The sequence below is a fragment of the Fusarium musae genome, chromosome 6 (genome assembly GCF_019915245.1).
Source record: "Fusarium musae strain F31 chromosome 6, whole genome shotgun sequence".
Taxonomy (NCBI): Eukaryota; Fungi; Ascomycota; class Sordariomycetes; order Hypocreales; family Nectriaceae; genus Fusarium; species Fusarium musae.
This window is the reverse complement of record NC_058392.1, coordinates 1,286,568-1,308,396: the sequence shown is the minus strand read 5'-3', so window position 1 is coordinate 1,308,396 and position 21,829 is coordinate 1,286,568. Positions and strand designations below refer to the sequence as shown.

General features: G+C 49.6%; 5 protein-coding genes across 5 annotated transcripts; 1 reads left to right on the top strand and 4 right to left on the bottom strand.

Moving 5' to 3' along the window:
* Nucleotides 1-1,322: 1,322 nt before the first annotated feature.
* J7337_008288 (uncharacterized protein) lies at nt 1,323-2,662 on the bottom strand (the record flags this gene model as incomplete). The annotated part of the gene is made up of 2 exons (XM_044825909.1): nt 1,323-2,119; nt 2,173-2,662. 2 exons carry the CDS (start codon nt 2,660-2,662, stop codon nt 1,323-1,325), a joined length of 1,287 nt encoding a protein of 428 aa, XP_044678826.1.
* Nucleotides 2,663-7,237: 4,575 nt separating this feature from the next.
* On the bottom strand, nt 7,238-8,096 carry J7337_008287 (uncharacterized protein; the record flags this gene model as incomplete). The annotated part of the gene is made up of 3 exons (XM_044825908.1): nt 7,238-7,341; nt 7,414-7,831; nt 7,869-8,096. 3 exons carry the CDS (start codon nt 8,094-8,096, stop codon nt 7,238-7,240), a joined length of 750 nt encoding a protein of 249 aa, XP_044678825.1.
* A 1,119-nt stretch (nt 8,097-9,215) lies between these two features.
* On the bottom strand, nt 9,216-12,652 carry J7337_008286 (uncharacterized protein; the record flags this gene model as incomplete). Its single annotated transcript, XM_044825907.1, has 2 exons — nt 9,216-12,164; nt 12,227-12,652. The coding sequence occupies 2 exons, from the start codon at nt 12,650-12,652 to the stop codon at nt 9,216-9,218; spliced, it is 3,375 nt and encodes a 1,124-aa protein (XP_044678824.1).
* Nucleotides 12,653-15,803: 3,151 nt separating this feature from the next.
* Nucleotides 15,804-17,092, top strand: J7337_008285 (uncharacterized protein; the record flags this gene model as incomplete). Its single annotated transcript, XM_044825906.1, has 3 exons — nt 15,804-16,002; nt 16,058-16,730; nt 16,765-17,092. 3 exons carry the CDS (start codon nt 15,804-15,806, stop codon nt 17,090-17,092), a joined length of 1,200 nt encoding a protein of 399 aa, XP_044678823.1.
* An 836-nt stretch (nt 17,093-17,928) lies between these two features.
* J7337_008284 (uncharacterized protein) lies at nt 17,929-19,529 on the bottom strand (the record flags this gene model as incomplete). The annotated part of the gene is made up of 2 exons (XM_044825905.1): nt 17,929-19,234; nt 19,393-19,529. 2 exons carry the CDS (start codon nt 19,527-19,529, stop codon nt 17,929-17,931), a joined length of 1,443 nt encoding a protein of 480 aa, XP_044678822.1.
* Nucleotides 19,530-21,829: the final 2,300 nt, after the last annotated feature.

Sequence of the window (21,829 nt, the reverse complement as noted above, 5' to 3'; positions counted from 1 at the left end):
GCATTACGCTTGCAGGCCTGGGAGTGACGAGCAGACCGCTATTAACCGTGCCTTCACAAAGTGAATGTGCAAGTGTCTGGAGACCAAGCTGATGCAGAAAATTAGTCCAACGCTTCGTTCACACAACCAACGACTTTATCTGATTATTGATCTCACCTGAACCCCTAGCTCTTCATCTTCTGCGCTGATACCCATAACACACCCGCGTTCAAAGCCTCCTAACATGACATCCTCGTCAATTACTTTGCATCCTGTCTTACAGGCTCCCAACAGTGCGATTGCATCGCGCCTTTTCACCTCTTTGTCGACCAGTATTGCTGCAGGAATTGGTTCAAGCTGAAAGTGGGAGCTTGCCTGTGAGGGGGGACTTTGTGGTGGGTTCATGGAGTGAGGTTGTTTGTGGCCTAGTACTATATTTCGTTTGGTGCTATGCAAGGTCCAAGTGCGTTACTGCTCCTCATGGTTTGTTTACATAAGGCACTAGGTAGGCTTCAAGGTAGCCCCAAAGTGACAACAACCGGATCAGCTTAATACTGCCATAATAAGTCATGAATTGCATGCTTTCCTTTGAAGTCTTGCTAAGCATGATATCAGGAGGATTGTAGTACTCAAAGTTGAGAATGATAATATCTCTTGATATGTCTCGGAGGTTGTTAGCCACTTCAAGGTAGAAAAAAGCTTATTGTTTTCACACGATAACATCGCATTTGAATTTATTGATGCCATGATCAGACATCAAGTCCTGATATAAAACATACAAAAAAGGCTTCATAAGAACCTCCCAGATCTCGGTCGGCAGTCCCATGTCATTTCTGGCATCGCAACGACTTGGAGACGACTCAAGCTCATGATGTTCCTGCTAAGCCAGACCTGCCTGGTGTAAATCTCCAAAACAGAGCAAATGACCCGGCCTATGGGCTTGGTTTCCTATAACCCATGCTGCCCGCCCCATCCCAAACTCAACAAAAAGAAGATAATAAATAGAAACTTCATCGGTATCTGGAGAGACCAAATAGACCTTATCTCGTCGCATTTGTATACCGTTTTCTTGAATAATTGTGTACCTGGCCAAGTCTTTCTGCTTGAACCTCTGCAGTATCGTAAAGCAATGGTTCAGATTCTTGTACCGTGCTTGAGGCGTACGCGGCACACCTCTCTGCCTCTCTCGGCGCCGCATTTTCTTGATCTCGTGTTGGCAGACTATTAGCCCGTGAACTTTCATTCGCGTGCTCATTCATATTCTCCGCAAGGCTGTCCTGCCTTGACTGCCATCGCTTCGGACTTCGACTTGAGTCAAGGAGTCGCCCGGCACCTGTCCTCCACTAAACGGCCGTTCCGGGCACACCGGGCCCGTTGCTAGGTATCTCTGGCCGAGGCTTACGCCCCTTTAAGCTCTTCATTCGTCCCATGAGCCCGGTGGGCTTTGCTGGGGCATCGTCCAGGGTTGTAGCCGCATCAGTCGTCGCCCGTCGCTCAAGGACAGCTCCGGCAGAAGGGCGTCGGGCTCCAGGAGGGCTGTTGGATGTCATTGAGCCATCTCGCGGCCTTGCGCTGAAGCCTTCCTCGCCTTTACCGAATTCTGCAAAGAAGGGATTGTTGTCTGAACCGGTGCTGGCTGCTGTCGGATAGGCATCTGGGGTGATTCTGGAATATTCGCCATTGGGGCGCCCTGACTGACTATAATCGCGGGGGCCCTTGTTAATGTGGCGAATGCGCTGTGCAAGCGACTTCTTGCGCTGTAGACCACCCTCCATATTTTCCTGAGCCTGTTCAGCCTGGTGGCGCTGAATAGCACTTCGCGCAGCGGGGGTCCCTTCCAAGAAGGTTGAGGTGCCCAGGCCAACAGACTCATCTCCATGAACAAGCTGGTCTCGACCTGAGGCATCAAAGATGGCGGGCTCCTTGCTACGGGATTTTGAGGGTGCAGAAAAATCTCTGAAAGCCTCATCTGTGGCATTTCCCATGAGAACTGAATGGTCAGCTCGAGCATTAAGCGGCCCAGCGCCTCCAAGAGAGTTGTTTAGTGAATCTTTGGGGAAGGCTTGCATTGGCGCACGTCTCGCGTTTTGGCGATTTCGGTGGGGGTTCAGGGCGTCGAAAGGTCCATCATGATGGAACACTGTACTGTGTCAGCAACAATCAACTTGAGGATTAGGGAGGGGATGAACGTACGCCCAGTTCCGTAAATACTTGTGGCATCAAGCTGATCAATAATATCCATCTTTCTGCTTGGGCGACTGGTCTTCTCCCTATCTCCCCGCTCCCGACGATCGCGGTCACGGTCGCGGTCGCGGTCGCTTCTATCACCGCGCTCCTTGCCCTCTCCCCGACGCTGTCGTTCGTACTCGCGTCGTCGGGCTGCCTCGATCATTCTTTTCTCCTCCTCTGTGATTGGACGGGCATCAAAATCGACCAAAGAGGACTCAGAATTCCGTCGAGGACGTCGTGGTGGGGCACGTCGTTGCGGTGAACTCTGTTGCGGTCGGGGTCCAGAGCCCTGCATCCTTCGAGCACGAAGAGCTTCTTCCTGGGAACGCGAAGGGCGGTGGCTGCCACCCTCAAGCGGCGGGTTTTCGCCGCCGCGTTTTGGGGGCAGTCCGTTCATCGGTCGGCGAGTCGACTGCTGTCTTGCTCGGTCGTTGGAAGTATCATCGAGAGTCATGGAGTTCTGTTTGATGGCAAGTTAATATCAGTGCAAGAAATCATCGTCGACACCATCGAGAATTAACCATTCTCAACATGTTTGAGACAGTGGAAGAAAGATATCGACTGAAGTACATACAAAAATTTCCTCGGCTGAAAGAGACTTAGAGTCTGAGTGAGACGACATCGCACCCGGTGACCTAAGAGGCTGTGACAATAAATCAACTGGTGGCTGATCGAGAAATGGATTTCGAGATAAAGGTCGTGCTGGGGGGTCGTCGAAGGGAGAGGCGGGTTTGCTGGGGAAAAGAAGGTCGGCACTGGCTGGAGATGGTGCGCGGTTGCGGAAGGGGTTATTCGAAGATAAGTTGAGTGTGAGACCAGGAGATTGGCCAGAACTGGTGTGGTCTGTTTCCAAGAAAACCTATCAGCTGGGTGCCAGATAAACGGGCGCATGCATGCAATGACGACGACAAATGGACCAAGATGAAACAGACAATCTCCTCAGCATGACACAAGATGGATGCCAGCCAAGTGGACCGACCAGCAAGCTTCTGGTGAATTGTTGCGCCAAGTTGACTTGCGATCCATTCAACATTACAGTTGATCCAGTCTCCTTTGTTTACAAGATTCCAAGCGCCAAGCTTTGGCAGCTATCGGACGCGAATCCCGGTGAAAACAGAAGGGGAAACTTTGGGAATGGGGTGGTTGTCGCAGATCACATTAAAGCGAAATCATCAAGGGGCGGGCGCTTACCGGAGTGAAAAGACTGAGCAGTAGACATGATTGCAAAGGGGTCAAGCTTGGGCTTGTGTTTCTGATTTGAAGATCCAGGAGAGAATGCGGAGCCAATCGATATAGAGTAGCAGAGGAAACGGCAGCCGTTGCAACGCCAGGTAAAACAATGCGTTACGTGTGTCGTATAAAAGATAAGAATAGAGCCCGGGCTTGTGCAAACAAGGACGAAGGCAACTTCGCCAAGAGGTGAAAGTCAAAGAGCTGGCCGTGGTAAAATACGTAGGTCGGGATGGATTAAATTCCTCTGTCCTGAAAGCTCAGACCCAGCGTCATACCAAGTCAATAAGAGCACGGTACGCCACTCAAACGCGATTCGAATCCCCGTTCTGTCGTTCAACTTTCAACTTTGTTCAGGCACCTGGTGGGTCAATAGCTCTGGGGTGAAGTGGCCTTCGTGGTGCCCGAGGGCCAAGGGCTCGGAAAGGGGCTGGCTGGCCTGAGAAAGTAGTGCGATCGTCTTAGCGGCAGATGCCCCTGGGTTGAAGCTCTTGATGAATTGTTAGGTCCAAGAGGAACGAACTGTTTGAGGCCGAGAGGCTAATTGATGTGGTAGCAGTGCAGATATGGAATGGGTCCTTGCCGAACGTATTTTGCAAGCCAAGTGCCTGAAATCAACAAAATGCTGATGAAGGGTGTTCAATTTGCAGGTGCTTGGTTGAACCACTCGGGGTCGAGTTTGGCGACTCGTCGATAGGCCTGTCAGCGGGGGCAGGTCAATGCTCACGGCTGTCGAACTTGGGCAGGGGCCTTCAGATGCGGGACTGGCAGGGGTCGTTGACCACTGGGTCGTACACGATGTTCCCAGACAAGGGTGGAGGACAATAAGAAGATAAAATCAGGGTCCAGAAAGGATCACTTTTCAAGCAGTGTCGTTAGCTTTTAGTCCTGTAAACAGGATATTCAATTGCTTGCAATTAGAGAGACCAAGTAGCTGTATTTGTTGAGCTGTGATCGACGGTGACAGCGAGCGAAGACGGGCTATTGTTGGTGACAGGTCGCTCCGTCGGCTGGTGGAATCCAGATGTGAATTGGCCTTGAGATTGAGATCAGAGGTTCCGGGGTCAAGCTTCGGAAAGGCTCAGCAGCGATCAGAGGCGAGTGAAGGATAGAAGGTGGACGATGGATACTGCGTGAGCGATATGCTGCCTTAATTCGGTTTTGTTGAAGGGTTTGTTGCGTTGCCAGGGTTCGTGAGGTTCTCGGTGTTGTATAACAGTGGTGCTATGATGAAAGGAATGGGATGCCAATCTCTACCTGAGTTGTGTTGGCCGTGTCATTGAATGGGATGACAGAGGAGAAGGAGGAAAGGAAGAAGAAAGGAGCGCTCGAGGCAACTTAGAGCCACAAGCCAGAAAAGTGAACGCTGTGTAGAATTGAGGGTGAAAGAAGATCAAAAACGTTCAATGGAGAGGGAGAAAGATGGAGGCATGAGGAGCCTTCTGAGAAGCTCGGCCGGGTAAGTACGGACCAGAACGAATGGGGAAACCAGGTCTAGGCAGGTAGGGTATAAGATACCTAGGTAGGTGGTCAAGGTAGGTACCTAGCTCTACAGTATGTACGTCTGGGCTGCTGAAGCAAGTCGGTGAACGTGGTCAGACGGGGAAAGAATCAGTCGTTTGTACGGGCTGGGGAGAGAGCAACTCAGTGCCAGTCTCGTCAACCTTGGCTGAGCTGAATCGAGCTTGGTCCAGCTTCCGATCTAATTAGCAAAAGTAAGGTAGCGGTACCTACAAGGTCTGACTTGAGCTACGGACATTTGTGCCTGTGGCTGTGATTTAACATTTCCCTGCCCAGTCTTGCATCGTTCAGTTTGAGACTTCACAACAGCCTTATTTCAACGGCACCCGACAACTGCAACGGCTCCTACATAACTAGCTAGGTATCGGCAGTTACCAAAACCTATCCCCATCATCAGCATGTTATAGGTATGTCGAAGCATGGACTGAAAGCATTGAGTTTTAAAAATCTATGTACTTTTTGTAACTTCTAGCTTCATCACCCATGTCCCTAAACTTTCAAGTACCGGGTCCTGATTCGAGAAGGTGGCGGCAGCTGACTTGGATCGTAGACATCGGGCAGGCTTTCACTAGCAAGTTTGACTATGTACCTGGACCCAGATTGTTCGACCTGGCTTATGGATGCCCTGGCTGGCCAAGCCCACATAGGCCTCGTCCCAGCCATGCCGTGTTCTGAGGACGCCCAGAACTCCGTCTGATTTACCTGACTCTTGCGTGGGACCTGTGCATGTCTACGATCGAACAATGGATTTGGAAACTAAGGGATTCACTCACCTACATCAGCATCAGCATCATTGTATCCCTAGCATTGCTTCCTTACCTTGCCCGGGAAGCTCGCATGTATCCAGACTGCACTGTCATTTCCTAGTGGCTGTCGGCCGAACACAAGCCCGGGTCACCCTACCCCTTAAACAATCACTAAGCCTCGCACAGCCAATGACAAGGCCGTCTCTTCTCCACAGGTCGCAAAACGCCATGCCCCTGCCCCTGACGCCAAAGAAGTCAAACTCCACAACTAACAAGAGCCCCGATTATCGATGATGGCTCAAATTTACTTTTCATCAGTCTCCTTTTTCGTCTTCTTTGTCAACTTCAGGGGTGTCTTACCATGCAACCCGGCCGTTGAGATCTTGTATACCAGGCAAGTTGCTCAGTCGAGATATCAGACAATGTCTCGCTAATCCTGATGTCAGTCAAGCCCTTCTGCAGAGCAGCTACACCAAACATAGGCGCCTATTCACAACAAGAGCAGTAAGAGACGCAACACAAAGCAAACGCTCAGAAACCCAGCCTCGTATTCTTTCATTCCACATTTCCTTGACCTTGTCAGTCAGAAGCTTGATCGAGCCCGGTCCAGACTGAACCTGAATAGTAGCATTCTAATTACAATACCCGGACTTGGCTGGTGTCTTGGCTAGGGATCATGACCACGTGCTATATAATGGAGCCACCATCTATCCTACTATATCTGCAACTCATACCTGGAGTAGCATGAAGAATGCATGGACTGTAAGTTTCCTGTTGCAAGCAAATCTTGAGCAATCTCCCGTCCGAACGGGTGAATGATGCGAACCTCGACGTAGACAGCTGGATCCATCGTGATGACATTTGGTCGCAATCAAGCATGCAGCTCATTCTTTGTGGTGGGACAGCGCCTACAGTAAAAACCTGCGGCCGATCCCAATCATATGAGAAGACGGAACCACTCACTTGCGTAACGCGCAAACGCGACAAAACACTGGACACCATTTCAAATGTAATTCTGTATGATGATCATAAGTTCCTAACTAATGATCTGCCAAGCTAGGTTAATTATTGCAGCCAGACCTGATGTAGTAGTATCGTGACTGTGCTAGTCCATTGCTAGGTACGTAAGGACCCTGATTCCCCCAACCCCACAATCTTCAATTTCGTCATCCGCTATGCGCAAAGACGATAGCTTGCCTAAGGTACCTAGGCTTGCTTCGTCTACATAGAAGGAAGAATTGTACGGGGTACGTTGCTTCGAAGCACATTATCGATAGGTAAAATTACAGTAATTTCCGTTCCGTAATATCCACTCATTCGTCAAACAACAGCTTCAGTCCAGCCGTTGGCGGTAAAACAATGTTGATACTCTCTATACTCGAGCAGTTACTTTTTGCTTTACCAGGGTAGATGCAGTGGTGTAGCTAAATCTTCGCCCAGAACAACCTCAGCAGTCCCAATATCCCCTAATCAAGCAGATAATCATTAGTCAGCACTCCATTGGCATGCCACGGCGCAAATCGTTATGGAAGCTACTCACGAGGTCCTCGCGGTGCCCAGTATTCTCCTGTTTTGCTGATATCAAGACTGTCAATCCAGTTGATGAGACTCGCCGCCGCCTTGTCTGGTGTCACAGCTAGTTGATTAAACTCCTGTTAGCTTCCACAACAGCATATATGTTATATAGTAAGTGCTCGCGAGATCTCACCTCCACCATCATCCCAGAACTTGTCGAACCCTACGCCTTTTGTCATTTCAGTTCGCATAAAGCCTGGGTGCACGATGCTGACAATGACGCCCTGGTCCTTAAGATCCAAGCTAAGCAGCTTACCAACCATGTTGAGAGCCGCCTTACTTGCGTGATGAGCGTAGTTCCCACCCCCTTCCTTTGGATGTCGTAGAGTGATGCTGCCAGATTCAGAAGATACAAGCACCACTTTGGAACCCTTGCGCAAGAGACCTTTGTGGATGAGCTGGTGAACGATAAAGACGGGGGCAATGGAGCTGGTCGTATACATCCGCTGCTCTTCCTCCCACTTCGGACCTTTGTCTAAGCTAAGGTCTTCTGTAGCGAAGTAACCGGCCGTTATGATCTTTCCTTGTTCTTTAGTCTCGTGAAACATCGACTATTGTCGTAATGCAGCAATTGGAAATGCTACTCACCACCGAGTCGATTGGCTGAGCTGGGTCTAGCAGACTGGCCAGCTTCTGACCAGCGTTAGATTGCATGAGGTCGATATCGGAAAGCCATTTGACTCCTGAGGGTGAATCTTTCGGTCCCTCGGATGATCTGGTTGTACCATAGACGATGTTTTCGCTCTTTTCGGCGTATTTCTTGGTGAGGCTGGCTCCCAAGCCACGAGTAGCTCCTACGATGAGTATGACGGCCATGACGAGGTGAGTGTATCAATCGGATTCCTCTTGTTTGTATAGCGGTCCCAATGGTTGCGGTAGCGGCTGATAGTTTGAAAGTATTGTTTGCGGGGACTGTGTTTACTCTCAAATTTGGTTAACTAGGTCGTAGACAAGACTCCTCTCCTGCGACTAATAAAGTCATCTGAGGGGAGTACTCAAGGCCGTTGATTACATGCCTATCGACCACGTTGATGATGTCATTCTTAGATAGCGGGGCATGTCGCACTATCTAAGGTTCTTAAGCATCATTCTTGTACCCTCTGTACACGAGGTAAGGTAGGTGCTACTATAAGTAAGGTAATTCTATATCAGTATATACGCCCCTAGATATTTCACGGATATCAATAGAATGATCGACATCAATATCTCTCGTCCACAGTCAATCTAACCTTCTCATATGGCACTACATGTGTTACCCTTATATGGCGAAGAGTAATTTTGATATCAAGACCTAATGCCATGCTAGTAATCTACTAGTTCACTTCCACAAAGGATTAACCATTTATGCTTCCTTGGGCCCTTGAAGTGCTGATTAAAATGTCCTTTCTACGCTGAGCTTGGCCTCTGGTCTGGTCGATGCTAAGTTGGCACTCATCGAAAATCCCCATACAATGCCAGCTATGTCATAAGCTCAGCTCTTGGTAAGATATGTTGGTCGGTTGCTAATCTCTTCCTCTACCACCTATCCCCTTGGTATCAAAAGTGACTAGGTATGCCAAACAGCAAAGGCGTGTTGAACAAATTTCCCACTTAGAGAGACATGTAATCACCTAGAGAATTACAAGCCGAGGCTTATTGAGTTACTTACTATAATTTTCGTATCTCTAGTAGCCATGAATACCCGTGCTCGTAGATACAAATATCGAAGACTTCTTGTTTGGCCACATCTGAAAACTGTGAAGCTCTGCCCTCTACCAGCCCATATTGAAGCTCATTGCAGGTTACGCCAATTTCACCCTCCCAATAGTTCTGTTGTGGTCATTCAACCTGCGTGAAAGGAACGCTCTACATGATGTGGACATGGTTGACAACATGAACCATGGACATTTCATTTCGTTGTTTACAAGGCCATTTTATGGCACTAACATCACAGCTCTATCCTTCAAACTCTACCACTGCCGATCCTCCAGTCGACCCTGTCGAAGTCGCGGTACCAGCACGGGGCCTGCCTTCGTTGGGGTTCACGTCGAGTAAACTTTGTTCTTGAGGTTTGCTTAGTGCGCCAGCCTCTGCATCTGCCCCATCTAATAAATCCCGGTCCGAGCTCCTCACGGATCGTTGTTCGATGTCGGTGCTGCTACCTGAAGGTCCCTTTCTCACGCCGACTTCAACTCCGAGATCATCGTCATCTTCTTCATCCTCTTCAGGTCGCTGTCCAGGTAGAGCGTTCTTCTCAAGTTCCTTTTGAGCCTCCTCCATGCGTCTTCTGACCTCAGTGGCGACACGCATTCCGTCCGTGACGATGTTATCAAGCACGCCGCGTAAGCCACGGCCTGCTCCTTGAGGGCCAACAGGTGGGGGCATAGGAGGTCTAGCTCCAAACCCAAGGCTGGAGAATGTTGTAAGAGATGATGCTGACGATGCCGTGTTGGGCAGCCCCTCGATGATGTGGAAAGAGGCTGGGAAAGACGACTCAAAGAATTGTTCTAGCAACTCATCCGCGAGAACAACCATGCGGAAGGTTGGTAATGTAAGGTGCAGAGGATGCGCAGGATCTAGCGCCGCGTTTGCTGCCTCAGATTTGGCTTTCGAGACCCTACGTCGTGCCGCATCGTGGTTGTCAGCAGTGCTGAGAGAGCTCTCTGATGAGAGGGTGGGTTTCTTAGCCTTTGTCGGGGTTCCGGTCGGAGATTCGGGGCCCAAAAGATCTTCTTCATCTTCCTCATCCTCATCCTCATCACCTATAGCAAACGCATCTCTCGAGTCGCCATCATCTAGTTTTGCCGAGGCCGTGTCATTATGCCCGCTAGCTGGATCTGCGTACTCGAAGCACCGCCTTATAAAAGCACTCACACTTCCCAGGAACCTCTCGTTAGTCGATATACCAGGTGGTAAGCTAGCTTGTGATTCATGCCCACTTGCTGAATCACTTTCTAGGGCACTGGAAGTTCCAGGACTCAATGTGCCCTCTAGACCCCGACGAGACAGAAATAGCAAAGCTTCTGAGATCCGTAAGATGCCTTCACGGTCAACCTTGCCGTCCTTATCGTCGTCATATAACTCGAAGAAGTATGTAATAGTGCCCATAATGTCACGTTTCCCTTTGATCTGCGCTAGACCTGTAACAACGTTCTGAAGAGTCAGGGCAGAGCTGTCATCCACATCCCATTTCTTGAATAAACGTTGCAAAAATTCGTGATCAGCAGGCTCCGGTCCTCCACCCCAGGGCGACATTATTTCAGATGGCCGCCTGGCGCTGTGAAACATATTTTGACGGTCGTCATAACTGCTATACTTTGTCGCACCTGGTGAATCTGATATAGCCCATTTTGACATGCTTGCAAGAAATTCGCGGAATGCATCGTAGTCCATGAGACTTGTACTTGGCCCTAACCCAACGCGTCCCTTTTCAACTTCGTCGTGATGAGTTGCGAAAATCTCGGATGCCCGCATCCTGCTTGACTTCGCTCGCCGCAATTTCTCTTGTTGAATCATATGGTCCCTCTGCTGGCGTTCGTATAGGATATTGTAGAACCGATCATATAGTGAACCAAGCTCATCAGTACTTAACAATTTGCTTTCGGGACCCAGATTGCGAATAGCAGTCCTCTTGGCAAAGTTCTCAATATTATTGAGGACAGCGTCCTTATTCTTCAAACGCAGCTCGGTGATACTGCTGTGAGTTATTCCTGCGAACTCCTTGAAGGCCACGACCATCAGTTCCTGGAATCGGGTTACGGCACGCAACTTGGGATTTTCAGACTTGGGATGAGCCGACTCATCCAAGCGGACAAAGTAAGCCTTCAGAACTGAAATGAAAGCTCCGTCATCCGCCGCATCAAGCAACTCCTCGCCATTGATACGCAAGATTGCCAAGCCTACCTGAAACAGTACCTTTGGCCCCTCGACAAAGAAAACGTCCAGGACACGAAAGGCAAAGACAAGGGGCATCGAGTTGATGTAAAGTGACAGAAACCAAGGGAGCGAGACGACAGACAATTGCACGTCGCTTTTGACAAGATGATCCCAGAGTATGGGCATTGTCCTTTCCACCAGGGACTCAAATACCTTCTGATCAAGGAGGGTTCCATACATGGTCGTGGAGTAATACCCGGGCACGAGTCTGTCGCAAAGGGCTGAGAGGAGAAAGAAAGCCTGAGCTTCAGACATGTAAATCAATAATGCGGCCACGACAATATTCATGGCTTGGCAATATCCGACCTCGGTATTGACCCAGCTGTAAGCAGTTAATACCCGGCGTAGGCGGTTGATTCCATCCTCGCTTTGGAAGCCTGGATACTCTGGAAGACTTCGGTTGAGGTCCTTCTCGATCTCGTCGATAGCAAGCGACTCTTGGCCTTCAAACTTTGCCAGAGTATCGGTATAAAGTGCTGGATTTTCCAGGCGTAAATAAACCGAGCCAGATGTGAGTTCCCAAATCTCGCCTCTGAGCCGGTTCGGCAGACCAACGCGAATGAGCTTGTGGAAAGTGGGTTGGCGGATCAAGGTAAAGTTTCGACCATTGTCACGTAGATACTCAGCCCAGAGGCGCATTTTCGCCCTGTCCCGTAGCTTTTTTGGGTCGCCGGGATATCGGAAGAGCATTCCTAGGCCAGCATCTGGTGGGGAGGCATTTTTCCTATCCTCGGTCCTAAGGAGATGCTCAGAATAGCACTCAGCAGCGACTCGTCGTAGTTTGGCAACATTACCAACTCCTGCCCTTAGGCCTTTTTTGAGGCCATCGCAAAAACGCTCGCAAGACTGCCTGGTCCCGGCCAGATGGATTGTAATACGTTGCTCTCTTAAGTCCTTTTTGTCCTTCAAGTCCTTGTCTTTAGGAGTGTCGGCGAGAAGACCATTCCAGGTGGTTAGAGCCAGCGCGAACTAGAACATGGTAAGGTCAGTTTAAGTAATACGCATGAGCGTCTCGCCAGTATGGACCATACCTGAAAGTTTTGGCTATTCAGGCGCTCAACCCTTCGTATAGCACATAATGGAAATGTGAAGCCGTTGCCGCTGGGGCCTCCGCCATGTGTCTGACCAGTGAAAGCGGTCGACGTGGAAGTACTGGCGGATTGGACAAAGCTAGTAGGAGTTGTTGAGAAGCACATAAAATTCTCTGATAGATGCAATTTTCCAGCATAATGCCATCCTCTCTCTTGATCCTTATCGCCGTGTGTCGCGTTGGAAGGTGGAATAGTAAGCTCGGCGTTGATCTCGTAGAGGGGTGTCTGGGAGGCAGGGAGGCGGAATTGACTTTGGAATAGGGACGACTTGGAAGGATTGCGATCGGAGCTGGAAAGATTGAGTCCCTGGGTAGGGTCAATAAGCTGCTGTGCTTTCTGGACAATGTTGGTCAAGTTTGAGAACATGATTTCGGTCAGCGGCGCATGACGAGGGGGATGCGGTTCGACAGGGAGTATGCGGCTGAGCTGAAAGAATAAAGGCTGGGAGTAGGAGACACAGAACGAGTGTGAGAAAGCAAGGCCGTTTGCAATTATCTGGCAGAGTACAAGAGACTAGATATGCGATAGTACAGAACAGACGGTAGGATTTGAGTATCGGGGCTGGACGAAGGATGAAGACAGCTTAAGTTATGGAGAGGAAACCTGAGGTCAGCGGAGATGGATGGGGTCCAAGCTGCGTCAAGTCTCCAGATATGGGAGTTGGGCCATCAGCTACTGGCCAGGGAACCTCAGAGCATTCCTCGCCCAAGAGCCGCTACTAGGGGGCTCCCTAGGGCTCCCGGGTTAAGTAGCCCAGGGAGTTTTCCTGTCCATTTAGAGCATAGTTGAAGTATTCGAGAATAGTGTGGCTTAACCTGTGGCTCAAGTGGAGTAAGTGAATTGGACAAGGTATCGAGTTTACTTACCCTGTAGCGTTATAATTCTTTATAGATCCATGTCAAGAGAAGCTCTAGGTAGGTCCTGTATTTATTCTAAAGGTCTTACACTCTACATAGCTTCAATAGAACTAAACACAAGGTGGTCCGTTTCATTACAGCGACTCCACTGGTTGGTATTAAGCACTGCTAGTGTCCCAATGCCTCTTTAGGCTGGAAAGCCGTCACTGTTGCTATATGTGGCAGCTGGGAGGGCCACAGATTTCCCATACTCCGAGGCTGCATGATCAGGGTGCCTGGAGGAGCAAGGCCGCTTTTCATCTTGCTCGAGTTCTACTAGACGAGGCTGTAGAGAAGTATTACATAAGGTAGAGTGTAGTAACCAAGTACAATAATATGTACCTATACTGGCATCTCTGATAAACTGTTATTCCTGCTTTGGTTATGTAGTCACACCCGAAAGACTTCGTGATGCGTGACTCGACTTAGGTTGCCTTGGAAGAAATGATCTAAGCCAGAATATATTGGGAGGTGCAGATTCATCACTGGGTCCAAGGATGATCAAGGTAACATATGCCCTATAATAGAGTCTGATCAGGGTTATCCAACAAACTTATTGGCTACAAGCTGAATCTCGCGGGCAATTGTCAACGAATGCAAAGGCGTTAGGTACATATGTAGACCGTATCGTCGAGCTTGAATGACAACCTAGGTTCTCAGCCTTGGACAGTTTACTCTTTACAACGCTAGTAAGCTAGCTGAAAACTGCCATATGTGAACGTCAAGACATGCTGTGCCACTAGTGACCAGGTAGGCAAAGGACAAACCTTGAGAGTTGTACGAAGCTAGGTCTAGTTATGATTGAGGCCATCCCCAGGTCCCAAAGCTTAAATATATCATCTGGCAGAAAACGGGTTTCCCAGCCGGCTTTGGTAGGTAGTTTCGTTGCCGACCTGGACTACTGGTAATAGGCCAAAACATCCAACTGCCACCCAGCACTGAATTAAGCGCTATCTCTGCACATCCTGCTCAAAGACCCAATGCTGCATACCTACCTTAGTGAGTGGTACGTATAAGTGCTTGGCGGTGCTGCCGACATACCCAGACCTGCCCAGAGCAGCCCGTTATCTCCCGCGTCTGAGATCTGACGTGGATGGACTGCATAGAATGGAAAGGAGAAATTGAGAGCGTGGGGATGGCATGTCTCGAAGTGACATTCCAGTTTCAAGGATCTCACTCTAGGATCCGGCAGATTGGGAGCAAGAGCCGGCGGCAGATGACGCAAGTGGATTTCGATTTAAGTTAGGTAGGCTTTTGTGTTAATTGTAGGTACTGTAGATATTCGGTCAACATCCATGGAACAGGTGAGATACCTAGTTGAAGTGTCTGGGCTACACTCCCCAGCCTTGAACGTGAATCATACGAACACTTCAGAGCGAGGCTGTGACTGTAAGAGATAAGGGGAACGAGTGAGAGTGGTATTCGTCTCCGATTATGCAATATAACCCTCCTTTACGTCAAATAGCAGAAGCCATAAGCTCGACGACACCACCACTGACAACTTGTCGATCGCCAAAAGGGTATATCTCTGGGTGACTTCTCAAGTTCCCCGTCACCCACATTTTGCGTCATAATAGATCCTGGACCCCCGCCGCCGAGTCCACTTTATGTGCTCCGCTGTATCTACAATAGATCGCAGTTGATAGGAGGCTGAAGGCCAGACAGATGACAATGTATTTTCAATTGCACCTGGGGTTTTATTTTCATGGAGATGGCGCCTTGGACACAGGTAAAAAGATCATCAATTCAGGAAGAAATAGATACCAATGGAATATCGGTCATGGTTCTGAAGTCTATATGACCTCTTTTATTCACCACATGCGACGGCCTTCTTTCAGATACTCGTGTCATATTGTTGGCCCTTCTTCGGCCCCCAGCCGAGCATACATATCCATGACATCCGATGGCGCTCCTTCACTCACCGTTTCATGGGGACGCCCTCGTCTTAATCCTGAATAGGCACTCACGCTGCATTGGCTGTTTACTATAGTAGTCTAGTTCATAGGCTAGGCAAGGCACATAAACATCACGTCAAAGCCGTTCATTTTTTTAGCTTCTCATTCTGCCTCCATCTTCATCACTATCTCATCTCGCTCGTGCATTGCCCACCTTCCGCCGCCTTTTCCCATCCGCCTCAAGAGTCTCACCTCTTCCTCTTCCTCAGCCTCACTTTTGGTTCCAAACCCGCTGTCAACAACCTTGGCCCATTTCTTGATCGAACCTTTGCGCTCAGTCTGAATCTCGGTCCTTGAGGTTGCCACTTAGAATAACGGGCCGGACCTGAGGACGCCGCATCACTCCGTTATCCATCGTCTCCGCATCGTCAGGAGAACCGAGCCAGACTTGCTCTAGAACCCCCCAACTGACCGCGTGACAAAATCACAACCACAGGCGACAACGGCAAACAACTCAGCGTATGCTAGAGGCCCCCTCGCTTTTCGAATTGCCTCCAATTTACTGGCCATATCGACCGGATTTCTGGCAGGATTGGTCCCGGGTTGTTATGGGCTCGCGCCTCAACCCTAGTCAATAATCGATTCCCATTGACTTCTCCCCCTTTGCCACTCTCTTCACCTCTCTGCTGCCGCGATCATATCACGGGACTTCAGGACGATAAAGCTATGGCTGCGACTGTTGCGCCCTCACACGCTGGTGGCCTACCATCTTCATCGGGAATCTCTGCGCCCTCGCATTCCGCAAACTCTCACTCACATACCCAAGATGCTCCGAATGGACCAACATCTCCCACGCCAAGTCCATTACCGCAAACCCGAAAATTCAATCTTCGCGACTTCAGACGAGTTCGCACACTAGGGACAGGTATGTCAATGTCTTGTAGACTTCTAGGCATTCCGCTTCTGACCCCTCGAAAAAGGAACATTTGCTCGGGTCTGCCTCGTCCGTCCCGCCGCAACTGCGCATATCCCCCTTGACCATCAACTCAACCCTGAAGTCTACGCCCTCAAGATTCTGCGGAAACCGGAAGTCATCCGCCTTAAACAAGTCGATCATGTCCGACACGAACGCGCTATTCTCGCTGATGTCGCAGGCCATCCTTTCATCACAAACCTAATAGCCTCCTTTTCCGACCAAGATTCGCTCTATATGCTGCTCGACTACGTTCCAGGCGGAGAGTTGTTCACATATCTTAGAAAGTTACGACGCTTCGAAGAACCTGTCGCACGCTTCTACGCCGCCGAGATTGTTCTTGTTTTGGAGTACTTGCATGAGCAGCAAGGAGGTATTGCCTACCGAGACCTTAAACCTGAAAACCTGCTTCTGGATCAAGAGGGCCACATCAAGCTTGTCGATTTTGGCTTTGCCAAGCGACTCGGCTACCGTGAGGATAACCGCCCCGTCGAGACATACACCTTGTGCGGAACACCTGAGTATCTCGCCCCCGAAGTCATCCAAAACAAAGGTCACACAGGCGCAGTTGACTGGTGGGCACTGGGTATTCTAATATATGAATTCTTGACGGGGTATCCTCCCTTCTGGCATCAGAACCCCATCGAGATCTACAAGCAGTGGGTAACTGTTCGACAGATGTATGAGGATGGCAAGTTGACTATGTTCCTGCAGGATCCTAGAAAAGCCGGTTGTCTTTCCCCAAGACCCCCCCTTATCAGAAGAAGCCAAGGATATAATACGGTCCTTCTGCACCGTCGATCGTTCTCGGCGACTTGGTAATATAAGCGGCGGTGCAGCGCGTGTGAAATCCCACCCTTTCTTCCATGACACCAACTGGGATGACATTTTCAACCGTCGACAAAAGGGCCCAATCCAGCCCCCGATACGATATCCCGGCGATGCACAATGCTTCGACATCTACCCCGAGGATGACGGATCTCGCGAGCCTTATGGCCGCGAGATGGCGGAGAAATATGACCCTTACTTTGCTGACTTCTAATCACGAACCACCCACCCACCTGGATCGGAAGATGGGGGTGCCGACGTGTCTGGCCATGCCAAACATCCACTCAATACATGATAATTACTCGGCAGCCAGACTCCACTCCAATACGCGCACGCATACATGGTGCCCAAACGACCCTTCAGAATGAACATGAACACAATGATGAATTACGATTCAGCGCCAGGAATATCGGTTCTTAAATCAGCACTTCTCTTAAGCCTTTATGACCAATGCCTGGGGAACAGCGTTTCACTACGAATAATGACTTCGACGGGGAGATAGGAGATAGGAGATACTATACTACACTAGTCCTTGGTATCCAATATTCATTCAAACTCCATTGCTTTTTATGTAATTTTTCCTTGTGCAAGCGAATGGTTTAGCCCATGACATCAGAGTTGTATAGGCTGTCATAGCACCTGAAGCTTTATATTACCCGTACGCCCGATGCTCGCTCCTCTCTGCGCCGCGAAATGTGCGGCGAGACAGTGAAGGATAATGCAAATACCTCATTTCTTGTTCAATAAATTTATTTGTTAACGCTATTTGCCTTTGCTTGCAAGCTGCGAAACTAACACAATACTAGGTCTTTGCATACATGATGTTTGAGTGCTTTGCCTGCTGCCATATGCTACCTGAATGAGCTGTATCGACCAGCAAATAGTGAAGTGAGTAATGGGATATAGCGACAGACACGCAGTCTAGCGTCACAAGCATAGTATAAGACACCTCCCACCGAGCCCTAGGATGCTTGAAGATGCTGGGTTTTCTTGTAATTATGTTTTCGCATCCCCCCGAGACCAGAGAGAACAATGCAGTAAAAGTGTGGCTCAGAACCGCCGGTGCAGCCAGTACAAACCTGCACCAAAAGCGAGTACTGTGGCTAGGATACAGGCACCCTCCTTAGTACTCCAGAGGTACATGCTCCAGCCTGCCATGACCTCCTTACGGCGTGCGGCGGCCCGGCGCTCCCAGGCCTCTGGGTCAATTTCCATAGGGAGTCGGGCCCGAGGGTCCTTGCTTACACCGCAGTCCAGGTCTGACGGCGGGGCCATATCACTCGGTGAAATGAGGGGCACGTCGATACGTAGGTACACTGGACGATGGTCGCTCATACGCAGTACTGGAAGACAGTCATAAGCACGAACGTTGAGTTTGGGGTCCTGGCTATTCCCTTTTTTGAGCCATGAAGGTACATCGAGAAAAAGGATCCGATCTGTCCAACTTGGATAGCGATGAACCGCAAATTTCCAGGGCACGTCAAGCTCAGGCTCTCGCGTGCCAGGTCGTGGTGGTAGCACATCGTACTTGTAAGTCGGCGGGAAGCGCACCTCGTGCTCTGATAGCCCATGTAAAGTGCGACCAGCGTTACGTTCACGAGTAAGCTGATCGAGGCGGAAAAAATCTGGATAGTAGTTCTCCGAATCCGGGTCTAGACTGGGGAATGTAGCGGAAGGCGGCGGGGACGTGGTGGATATTCTATAATTTAGATCACCGGCAACAAAGAGAAACGATGAGGGCCTGAAAACGGAGATGTTGTGCAACTTTTGTTGAAGTTGTAAGTGTTGCTCGTTGTGTTCATTATCGAGGAGGCGCGCACGCTCGGGCTCGTCCTCGGCAGGTGGTGTTGAGGCTGGAGATGGGGTGACGGAGGTCTTGTAGCTATTCACAACCACTTCTGGGTTTTCAAAAGCCATACCACGCATTATAGCAGCCCAATTGGCGTTACGCCGGGGTAAGTTCCATTCCATAGCCGCCAGGTGTGTTGCGACAAAGGTAAGCTCAGATGAGCCACCATCAGCTTCATAAAGCATGCGTAGACCGACAGCGCCCTTGTTCCCTATCTCAGCGGCCCCAAATCCGACTTCCGCCTCTTGAATATTCTTTAGCCTCGAAGGCTCGCGAGCGAAGAGCAGTAGGGCGGTGTAGCCCACATTTTTGCCTCGCACAAGTGTGTATGGCTTCGAGGGGAGGGCGGTGGGCGCAGTGTTAACAGTCTCGCTATTTCGGCTCGATAGATCATCGATTATGTGTTGAGCGGCGATATTGATGGCTTGTTCGTATCGTGAGAGGTACGGGTTCAAGAAGTAACCACCAATGAAGGAGTACGCCAAGGGTGCCACCTCTTGTAACGAGCTGCGAACAGAACATGAATCAGTACAAGATATTCCGGTGCTCTATGTAGACCTTGTGCTGATCATGTCTAGAGTTCCATGACTGTCCAGGCTAGCAGCGTATCGATGGCTTTGGTAACCTGATCGCCTTCGGAAGAGACGAAGAGGATCGCAGCTTACAGAACAACAACCTCTGGTAAACCAGTTGCGTTTTGACGAAAGGCGGTTTGCAAATGGCTGCCGAAGACGGGGATGTCAAGAAGGTTCTTGGCACAGTTGAACGTGAGATACAAGAGGTCAATAGAAGAGGGGGTCATGGTGGATGAGGCGGAAGAAGACGGTAATTTGGGTTGGGAAGTCGATGTTTTCGTTGATGGTGCAGTCATGGATTTGGTTACTGAAGTCGATGCCGCCGTTGCAAAGCACACGACATTCAGGTCCCGTTGTCAAAAAAAAAAGAAAAAAAAAAAGTCAAAGATCTTTACAAGGATGAAGAAGAGAAGTGGTGAGAGAGGAGCCAACTAACTTAAGAAACTACCTGAAGAGACAAGAACAAGGGTCCCGCTGCAAGTCTAAAAAGGGCAACCTCGAGTGTGCGCAAAGCTCACGACAGGCAAGGGAGGAAGGTAGGTTACAGGTAGGATGGTGGGCAGGTGAGATTGAGGATCTGGAACTGGCTGGCTGTAAGCAAGGTAAATGTGGGGTTAATGCTTGGTTTCGTAGATCACTATCGACTTTTGGCCCGGTTTAGGCTTTGTTTTGTGGGTGTCGACATGCAAGCATGATCACTTGAGATCCAATCGTCAACATAGGCCAAAGAAGGGATCGATCGCGTGGCCAAGCTTCTCCTTGGGATTCCAGAGTCACACTACAGATTTCGACACCCGTGATGATGTACACACACCTTCCGACTCCTGCAAGGTACGGCAATCAACGTAAAACTCAATATGGCACTTGCCTTATGCTCTCCTGTGTTGTGTTACATGGAGTTGCTCAGTCAAATCCACTATCAGAAACTGAAGACTATTCCTGGAATGATGGCTGGCTACATGAAACGTTGTACATCTTCACTTCTCTGTTTCTCCAATGTCTACTGGCCTGCTATGCAATTAGATCCTGTCATCCTTGTTGCCGCTCGAGATAGCGAGATCCGTAGCCTGCGAGGCACGCATTTCACACATGTGACCATCCAAAAGACTTTGTGATCGGGAAGACGGTTCCTCGTACAACCATTCGAGTCTGCTCTTTAAAGGCTACGGATGACTAATAACAAACGACATGACGCATCGATCTCAAGTTCAGGGACAATTTCCAAATAAACAGACTGAATTTGTAGACTACCTAATGTGCGATCAAGAAACGAATGAAGGGGTGGATGGATGTACGTAAGATGCAGGACTGCTCAACCCGGCGGTTGAGAATGCTGGCTCATCAACCATGTATCCTTTGCTGGGGAGTTTCGTCAATACCCGATTTCCAAACCTTGAGCTTCATGATGGGAGTGTCATGTCAGCTGCCGCATCAACGCAGTGTCTTTGAAGGTTGTAGCAACTTGTGTCAACTTGTTCGCCCCAATGAAGCTCCTGTTCCATCCACCAAGTCGACCAGTAGGACACCGGAGCTGACCTTAACGTAGGCCGGTAACTCCCACTGTTCCATCTGCCACTGCACCACGATCCTCGGCCAACGTGGGCTGCTATCCGTAACAGGCTTGTCGTTCGCGACATGGTGTTGAGACTAGCTTTACCAGCAACATAACTCCTGAAATGCCCCCCCTGTTGCCTCCCCAGAAGCTATCTCCAACAGGTAGGAGCAGACTCAAAAGACCAGAGCAAACGTCCGTGCAAATTAAAAGAAAGCAAAGAAAAATACGATGAAGGAAATGCCTGCTAGGGGATCGAGCTGAGCCGCTTCGACGGAAAGGTGAGCCATAGCGAGATGTGGACCCAAATTCAGCTCCAGGGGCGAATTTTGTATTGTCGACACCATGGCATGTGGCATTCCGAGGTAAGGCTATTTTGCGAGTAGCAATGATAGCCCCACAGGTTCGGTACACCCAGAAATAGGAGTACCGGACATGCCGTTCAGGAAGGTCTCCTGAAGGTATTGTAGTCGCTCAAAGGACGAAACCCAGAAGGTTTATCCATTGTGCAACTTTTCAACCATCAAGAGATACCCGAGCCATGCGTAAAGTCGTGAATTCGCCAAAAGATACGTCGAAGAACAAGATAGAGCAAAGGCGTAGAAAATAGGCGTGACCGATCCGCGCTCCAACATTCGACCGCGATCAATAAGCAAAATGATGACCAGCAGAACCATTCAGCTGTTCAAAAGACTTGCATCCGGGTGTCGATGTTGGGTGTGAATCGCCAGTATCGGTAGCCATGAGTGAGAATCCCAAAAAGAGAGGAGTGATCGGTTTAGAAATCATTTCGGCCGATAGCTGCCCGAGGCATATCCCGCTCCCTTTGAAGCTGAGCGAAGCCTGTTTATCGTCCACTGAGTCAGCCATAGTTGTCAGCAAATCTCCCTTCGGCCAGCGGTACAAAAACACACTACACGCGCGAAGGAAAAAGATTCCTTACAAGGGACTAGAAAAATAGGCGTTACTTATCAC